General features: G+C 36.9%; 1 protein-coding gene across 3 annotated transcripts in view; it reads left to right on the top strand.

The window, feature by feature from the left end:
• SACM1L (SAC1 suppressor of actin mutations 1-like (yeast)) overlaps positions 1-9,458 on the top strand; it is a 55,400-nt gene that overhangs the window by 7,575 nt on the left and 38,367 nt on the right. For 2 of the 3 annotated variants that reach the window (XM_011981094.1, XM_011981093.1), the window contains 3 exons: positions 5,737-5,834; positions 7,535-7,609; positions 9,164-9,291. In XM_011981094.1, coding sequence (XP_011836484.1) covers positions 5,741-5,834; positions 7,535-7,609; positions 9,164-9,291 — 297 coding nt within the window. In that variant the 5' untranslated portion in view covers positions 5,737-5,740. The remainder of the gene's footprint in view (positions 1-5,736; positions 5,835-7,534; positions 7,610-9,163; positions 9,292-9,458) is intronic. The other variant, XM_011981095.1, reaches the window with a different exon arrangement.

Genomic DNA, 9,458 nt, shown 5'->3' with positions numbered 1-9,458 from the left:
GCTCAAGCAGTCCTCCTGCCTCAGCCTCCTAAAGTGCTAGGATTACAGGCATGAGCACTGTATCCAACCACTTTTTCTTTTTTATCCCATGCTTGGACAGTAATCCTTAAAAGCAAAATAACCAACTGAATGAACGTAGTCAAAATAGAAGCAATTATTTTACAAGTATTATGCTATTTTGATATATCTTCTATAGTATGTGTGTTATTAATGGGAACCAGAACTCTGGGTAGATATCGAATCCCTTGTCTTGACAGATACTTGGTAGGATTCTTGTTCAGTTAGAGTTAATAGTGAATTGGAGGCTAATGACCTCACCAGATAGTTTATATAGGACCAGAACCCTTGTTAGTATACAGTATTACTTTAAACCTTAGAGATCTGTTATTAGCAGTATAAATAATGACCAAATAATCTTGATCGAATCTTGTTTTCTGAAATCCATTTCATAAAATAAGTAATATGATAGCTTGTTTGGTGAAGATTTAAAGACAAAAATAGCAATAAAACAATACACACTGGCAAAAATTACACCACTGAATGTTTACTTAATTGTTTTTGACTGTAAGTGCTAGAGAGTTAAAGTTAATTTCACTGGCTTTTGAAATGAAGCCTAGGAAGCATAAAACATGTAGAATAAAATTTATTACGTAAAACAATTATGCTTCAGATCAGTATTAAGATCAATACAAAAGTGGGGGGAAATGAAAGAGGAAGAGAACAGTAAGGGCGTATATGTAGGTGCCTGTGAGTTAGGATGATACCTGCTGTTACGATTAACAGAATTGTGAGTCATTACTTATAATTACCACCCCTAGAAATGTTGATTCCCTGGCAGTCACTGTTCACGTTTTCATTGCTCCAATTCTTAAGCCTAGAGATACCACTTTCAGTGACAAACACTTTCAGTGACATTATCAGAATAGCCTGATGGCAGCATCAGCAACTTAGATTCCAACAGCATCTCTCAGAGAGAGAAGATCAAGCAAAGGCCTCAGGACTTTTGAGCGAGACATCTCTACCTTGATCCATAATTACTCTTATTTGTATACTTGGTTATAATACTTTTTTGGTGAGGGAGATGAAGTCTTGCTCTTGTCCCCCAGGCTGGAGTGCAGTGGCACGATCTCGGCTCACTGCAACCTCTGCCTCCTAGGTTCAAGCTATTCGCCTGCCTCAGCCTCCTGAGTAGCACGGATTACAGGCGCCTGCCACCATGCCTGGCTAATTTTTATATTTTTAGTGGAGATGGGGTTTCACCATGTTGGCCAGGCTGGTCTTGAACTCCTAACCTCATGGAGTCTTGCTGTGTCGCCAGGCTGGAGTGCAGTGGCGCGATCTTGGCTCACTGCAACCTCCACCTCCTGGGTTCAAGCAAGCGATTCCCCTGCCTCAACCTCCCAAGTAGCTGGAACTACAGGCGTGCGCCACCACACCCAGCTAATTCTTTTGTTTGTATTTTAGTAGAGACGAGGTTTCACCATGTTGGCCAGGATGGTCTCGATTTCCTGACCTTGTGATCCACCCGCCTCGGCCTCCGAAAGTGCTGGGATTAGAGGTGTGAGTCTCCGTGCCTGGCCTATAATACATTTTTTAAAACTTATTTTTATTTCAGTCTTAGGTATATGGTTTAAAAATAAGTAGTATACAAAGCTTATAATAACAGAGGCATCTACTTTTTTAAGCAACTTCTGGTATTTTACTCCATATCTATAAAAATGCTCATATTAGGCTGGACTGTGGTTTATGTAGCTGTTGTTCAAATTAAGCCTCATGGTATATCGTAATTATATTTCTTTATAAAAATGTTTTGTTTTTCCTAGAATTAAAAAATGCCTTGCTGCTTTTTATTTGCTTGACGTTTTTTTGAGACGGAGTCTCACTCTGTCGCCCAGGCTGGGGTGCGATGGCATGATCTTGGCTCACTGTCGCCTCCATCTCCCAGGTTCAAGCAATTCTCCTGCCTTAGCCTTAGTGGGGATTACAGGTGTGCGCCACCACGCCTGACTAATTTTTGTATTTTTAGTAGAGACAGGGTTTCACCGTGTCGGCCAGGCTGGTCTCAAACCCCTCACCTCAAATAATCTGCCCACCTCCACCTCCTAAAGCGCTGGGATTACAGGCATGAGCCACCACGCCCGGCCGAGAAAAACTTTTAATTGCTTTCAATGGAGATAGTTTTTTTCTGTGTGTGCGTTTGACTTTTGTGCTCTTATAAACAGCTGATTTTATAATAAATACTTTATTGCTGACGGAAATATGCCTATTAAGTTATACTTCCAAACTTGTATGTGGAAACAAGTGTGACTTTTCAGTTCATTGATTTTTGTCCAAATAATTTTCATTTTAAAGGTCTTACAGGTGAGGAGAGTTTAAATGCATTTATGTAAATACAGGTGGTCAGAGTGTAGGAAGGGTGAGCTACTGAGGGCAAGCAATATGCATTTCTCTGTTGACTGTTTATTTAGAAGCAAGCTTCGTGTTTTATGCCTAATATAAAAAAGTGGAGGAATATTATTTCTGAGCTTGGTGAATAATAATCTTTTTATGTTAAAAATAGCATTAGTTATTGAAGAGGTAACACACCCTTTATCTGGAGAAATAAATTATGGCAACTCTTTCCCCCACAATACAGCTGTGAACTTAAAAGACGTAGACTTCTGAGTATTATGAAGAAAATGTATGTAATAAAGCCCATGGACTTTACTCTGTGGTCAAAACTGTCACTTTCCTGAGACCTTTTCTGAAACTTGTTAGTTTGTCCTAGATGTAAAAGCAGCCAAATAAGAGCAGTGGTGATGGCTTTGTCAAGACACTAAAGACGACGGAAGTGTAAAAAAACAATATGAAAACTCAGTGGTGTGAAACCATTTAGTAAAATATTAATAATGCCTGTATTTCATGGAGTCCCCTCTTAGTGCTGAGCATATTATGTGAGTTCTATCATCCACCCTCACTTATCAGTTCTATCTCTTTTTATTGTATTTTACTTTTTTGAGGCAGAGTCTCACTCTGTTGCCCAGGCTGGAGTGTAGTGGTGCGATCTCGGCTCACTGCAACCTCTGCCTCCTCGGCTTAAGCAATTCTCATGCCTCAGCCTCCCCAGTAGCTGGGACTACAGGCATGCACCACCACGGCCAGCTAGTTTTTGTATTTTTACTAGAGATGAGGTTTCACCATGTTGGCCAGGCTGGTCTCGAACTCCTGACCTTAAATGATCCACCTGCCTGGGCCTCCCAAAGTGGTGGGATTACAGATGTGAGCCACTGCGCCCAGCCTCTATCTCTTTTTAATGAAGAGAAAGCTGAGAATGGCAGCAAGGAATGAAATCCTTTCCTCAAATGAAATTTTAGATACCTTAGTGTTTGGGTCTCGAGGTGACAAAACTTTTAAAAAATTATTTTAAATGGAAAGTCTTTAAATTTATTAAACCAGGGTTTTCAAAACATTTAGGTTTTTGTGTTTTACTAACCAGGGTCAATTTTGAACACAACAGTGTGTCTGTGCCAGCATACCAAAGGCTGATGTCTTCAAATCCTAGTAATACAGTATGGTGAAAAAAAAAATTACAGCCTTTAGACTTTTACAAAACTAGTTTGAATCCCAATTCTGTGCCTACCATCAGTCAGTCCCCAAACAAACCACTAAAATTCCTGGCTCAGCTTTCCCTGGAATGTATTCATCACCTGCCGCATAGCCCCTAGTGCTTGCTTGCGTAATGCTTAGCGCGAGGTAGCCTTTTGGTAAATGTTAATGACTTACACTTGGAATGCAGCTTGTGCTTCCATGAAACATCTTCTGTAGATATGGACTGAAATAGTGGATTTTTTAAAAAAGGCTTAAGACTAGATGTGTGGAAGTTCTTTATATTTCTTTAGTTTTAGGACCTCTCACTTTGTTTTCTTTTTATAGCTTTATTGAAGTTTAGTTGACATACAATAAACTACACACATGGAAAAGGAAAGTGTACAGTTTGATAAATTTTGACATTTTTACACCCATGAAACCATTGCCAGTATTACAATAGTGAACGTATCCGTCACCCTGAGACGTTTCCTCATGCCTGTAATCCCTCGCTTTTCTCCCTTCCTGCACAAGTTAAACATATATGTGCCATATGATCCAGCTGTTCCACTTCTAGGGAGTTAAGAGAAATGAACATCTGCCTTAAGACTTTTATACAAGGATGTTCCTAGAACCTTTTCTTTATTCATAGTAACCCAAAACCAAAGTTACCAAATAGCCATCAACAAATGAATGGATCAACAAATTATGATGTATCTGTACAATGGAATGCTATTCAGTAATAAAAGGAATGAACTGTTGTATTCAGGTTAAATTGAAGATTGCTGTATTTGAAGCAGATTTGCTTTCTTCATTGTACTGATTTTCCTTCACTCAGCATATCCCCCCCAATGAAGGAAACTAACCTAATATTTAGTTAGTTACAGATGAACCATAGAAGGTTGTAAGTTTTATTTGGATAATTAAGGATTGATTATTTTCAGAGAACTTACAGTCAAAAACAGTCAATAAGAGTTTGTTTTGCTACAGGACATTTTTCTATAATGCCAAATAGCTTATACACAATTGGTAAATAGAAAATGATGTCCATGATGGTTGTGTGGGTTTGAATGAGATTTTTCATAGGCAAGTGGGAGTAGAATTAAAAAGGAAAGGAAAAAACCCTCAGGTTGGCTGCTGCACAGATAGAACAGATAGAAATTCTTTTAAGTCTGGTTTGTGAACAATAAAGATTAGTTTCTGGAAAAAGAAATAGTTCTTGGACTCAGCCTGCCTCCCCAGCCTCGCTCAGCTTCTGAAAAGTTGTATCTTCTCCTGTGCCTACCTTAAAACAACAGTCTCAGTCAGTGGCTTGGAGTTCTACTTCAGTCTGCATTGTTTTAGTGCCTGCAAACTAAAACGCAGCTTTACTTTATTCTGTTAATATTTTGTATATCCTGAGTCAGTCCCTCACCATGCTGAGTTGCTTGCCTGAACTATTTTAAGTTGTTTCTTGAGAAACCAACTGTTATTTTTGTTAGACTCTAATTACAAAGTTGCATAAATTTTAAGTAGTCTCTCTCAACCGTATTTCTACCTCCTTTATTTTTTATTTTGCAGAATGAGAAGTTTTTTTCAGGAACATGTATATGGGTTTCTAAAAAAAAACCCTACCTGAATGTTAATTTGTTTTTTAAAATTTCCTGGAAATATTTTATTTAAAATGCATTTCTTATTAATTTTAGCTAATACCTCTTGCTTACGTACGCATCAAATGTTCAAAGTACTTACCAGAGATTAGCTCATTTAATTCACACATTACTGCGTGATGAATCTGGTATTATCGTTATTTTACAGAAAGGGAATAAGAGGATCAGAGAGAATGAGTAACTTGCCTGAGGTCAGACTACTGGTAGTCTGGTTCTGTAGGCTCTGTTCCTATTATGCCACATTGCCTTCTGTACCCTGTTGAATATAATAAACTAGATTTGATTACGATATTTTTTGTATACATTTAATTGATAGTTTCATAGCAAATCAAAACCTTGTCAGCATCAAATATACAAGTGAGAAGAATTGCAGTGAACTCATAAGGACAGCAAACTTAACAGCTTCATCCCTTTAGAAGCTGGGAAAATGATGTCAAATTTATACTCTGTAATTGTTATAATAAGTAGTTTTTTAGAAGTCTTCGTTTCATTTGGTTTAGTTATGTTTTACATTTCTTCTTAGGCATATGACACCTGAAAAATTTTATGTGGAAGCTTGTGATGATGGAGCAGATGACGTACTTACCATTGACCGTGTGTCCACAGAGGTTACCCTTGCAGGTATTTTACAGCCAGATTTAGAAGTTTAGGGAGAAAGATTTCATACATAAATTACAATAGTTAAAAAACATCACTCAGAGGTGCGTCAGTGTGTGGATCTCTGAGTGCATTCTTACAAAAATTTTTATTCTTGCTACCTCATTTGAATGTAATGGTATACCCATTACTTTACATGAAAAGTAATGGTAAAAACCGCAATTACTTTTGCACCAGCCTGTAATTTTTGTGCATCAGTTTTATGCTATCTCCTTTTTTGTGAAAAGGAGAAATGATCTTGAAAATTTTAGGTAGTATTTTACTGTCTGTAAGGATTTAAAAACATAATATTTATTTATTTTTTCTCTTAGCTGTATTTTAACAGGATTGGCTTAGATAGCTAAGCTTCTTTCTAGCTGTAAGATTTAAGATATTTGAGAGTGAAAAAGTTGTTTCAGCTTTAAGAGTATGGAATTTTAACAGCTGCTTTTGTTTTTGTTTTGAAAACTTTCATGACTATGAGGAAATTTAATAAATGAAAAATAAAATATCCATCACTGTCTAAAACTTGTAGGTGTTCTTAGGCAAATTATGTTTCTGAGTTTTATCTACCTATCCAGTTATACTTTGGTTTTGCTTTTCTGGGATGTGAAAAGCAAACTCTTTTTTTCACTTTTGTGGAACACCCTGACTTCTGAGTAGATAAATACAAAATAATTTTGGTGGCAAATTAATGTACCAAGTGATAACATATTTGGAATTTCATATTTTGTTTGTTGAAAGATTCTAATTCACCTCCAGAGTTCTATATTTATTTTTTTCTTAAAGTATAATATTTGAATAACCATAGAGTAGGCATTCAGTAAATAGCCTTTGAGTGGGTGAAGCAAAATATGAAAATATATTACGTGAGATAATGGGGTGTAAGAAAAGTATGGCTATAAAATTTCTGTTTTTTTGATTATGTGGTAATTCTGGTAGGTACTATATAAAGTTTGTCTTTGATCAAATGGAATTAGAGCTCTGTTTTAGTTTGATAATTTGACATTTCCTATTTGTCTGTTGCTTGGTGGCTTGGTATCTCTCAAGATCGCTGATTGGTTTTAACCAGTGTTAGTGCACTTCTCCTAAAGTTTAAATTATACTAATCTTTATACCGCGTTGATACAACCTAATGTCTTACAAGAGCTTTAATGTGGGTGTATTTTCCATTATTCTTGATCTTTCAGTAACATTTTATTTGTAGGTAGAGACTGCAGACCCATTTGAATAGACTGAAAAGCTAAAGGTCATGAATAGTTTGAATGTAAAGATGATGATGCCAAACAGTCATCAGTAAGACACATGATAAAATACTTCCACACAAAGTCAGTGCTGATGAGGGACTGACTTGCTGACAGTTTCTTAGCCAGTTTCTTTTCACCATTGAAAAGACTTTCTTTTCACAAAAGAAAGACCGTGGCATTTCTAACGGGACTATTTTTTCTTCCATGAAAAAACCTAACATACATTCTAGGAGTTATCACAGTTTTATTGCTGTTACACTCCAGTTTACATAACTTACAGCTCTATCAGTAGTGCATTTAAGTTAAGAAATGTTACTTTTCTTAGAACAAATCATGCAAAATGATTTAGTCAAAGTAACTATTGAAATCAAACTAAATTTCTGTTTGTGTTGGTGAGCTTTTTGTATGTGATTTTTCTTTCTTTCGTTTCTTTTAAAGTCAAGAAAGATGTTCCTCCTTCAGCTGTCACAAGACCAATATTTGGTATACTGGGCACAATCCATCTGGTGGCAGGTAAGAGAAAATAAGTTAAGATGGACACAGAAGGTAATTAAACAAGGTAGTTAAATTGATAATATTAGAGTGAGTATACGATGAAGTAATACTTTGTATCATGCTTTAAGCAATAAATCTCTTGGTTAAGTATTTGTCATTAATTTTTAAAAGAAATACTCCCCAAATGGTAAAATTTATCAGCATGAGGTTCTGGTATTTAAAAAAAAGTTTTGTATTTCGTTGTGTTTCAGTTAGAGTTGAAATCCTTAACTAGATTGTTTTTGCAAATGGGGTATGTAAAAACTTTTTTTTTTTTAAGATGGAGTTTTACTCTTGTCGCCCAGGCTGGAGTGCAGTGGCACAATCTCGGCTCGCTGCAACCTCCATCTCCCGGGTTCAAGCAATTCCCCTGCCTCAGTCTCTTTAGTAGTTGGGATTACAGATGCCTGCCACCACACCCAGCTGATTTTTTGTATTTTTAGTAGAGATGGTGTTCCAGCATGTTGGTCAGGCTGGTCTTGAACTCCTGACCTTAGGTTGATCCACCCGCCTCGACCTCCCAAAGTGCTGGGATTACAGGCGTGAGCCACTATGCCCAGCCTGTAAATAAAATTTTTAATGCATCAGTGGACCAGGGTATTCTGTACCTTCAGTCCTGTACTAATAGGACATAGTTTATGTTAGCAAATGTTACTTGGTTCTAAATTGTTAAGAGGGTGATTTTTGTTTAGATTTAATTTCATTGAGCTTGTTTAAAGTTCCTGTTGTTTCAGGCACCATGCTAGATGCTGAGTTATAAAGGATGAAAGTCCATTTTGCCCTGCAGTTCACAGTCTAGTGAGAGAGGCGTGTAAGTAGTAAACTACTGCAGTACAGTGTGACAAGTTCCAGGAGAGACATGTACATGGGAAAACTTTCAGAGAGGGCACTTGTGGGTAGAGTGTTGAACAGACCTGAAGAATTAATTCAGTAGGAAAGGGTTACTGTGTTTTATATATTTGTGGGGTGAGGAGGTGGCAAGGTCAGGATTGGTGTATTGTGCATGATGTGATGACTCCTTGATTCCTGACCACTCATCCTTGTAATATTGCAGCAGCCAGTTAGATATACTGCCCCAGCACATTTCTCTACCATTTAGAGTGACATGAAGGACATAGGAGTGGTGTGGAAGGGACATTGCCCTGTAGTGTCAGATCTTGTGACCTGATGCTTTGAGCTGCCTGCTAGGAAATGATTAGCAGAGGCCTGTATCCCTTGGGGTTGATGAAAGAGAGAAAAAGAAGTATTTTCTGTCTCTACTTTCTGTTTACTAAGACAAATCCTTTGTTTATGAAAAGCTTTTGCTTTTATCTTTTTTTAGAAAAACGTGACCTTTCAGTAAGAATTGTTCTAAATAATATGCTGGCCTTTCTATTCATAAATTGTAAGGTTGCTTTAAAAATGGGCCTTTTATCTGAGTGGCACAATATAGTCTCATTCTACTAGCCTTTAAAGTTAAATAATAAGGACTCCTATTTCTACCTTTATAGTTACTGTTTTTATAATTATGTGTGTTTGGCTTGCTTTTTGCAGGTAATTATCTTATAGTCATTACCAAAAAGACAAAAGTAGGTGAATTTTTCAATCATGTAATCTGGAAAGCAACAGATTTTGATGTCCTTTCTTATAAGAAGACAATGTTACACTTAACTGATATTCAGGTAAGAACTGGAAATTGTTACTAATTGCAGAGCCCAAAGAAGTAGCATGGGCTGGGTAGAGGAGGGTGAGGGTGTTGTGGAATAGATGCTGTAATTATTTTAACAACCTATAGAGTAAGGTCACTCTACCTACTTTTCTACCTAGGCATAATAAATATTTTTTAAAT

This window comes from Mandrillus leucophaeus, unplaced genomic scaffold (genome assembly GCF_000951045.1).
Source record: "Mandrillus leucophaeus isolate KB7577 unplaced genomic scaffold, Mleu.le_1.0 Scaffold22, whole genome shotgun sequence".
Lineage (NCBI taxonomy): Eukaryota > Metazoa > Chordata > Mammalia > Primates > Cercopithecidae > Mandrillus > Mandrillus leucophaeus.
Note: the sequence above shows the minus strand (reverse complement) of the source record. Positions and strands in the feature narration are given on the sequence as shown.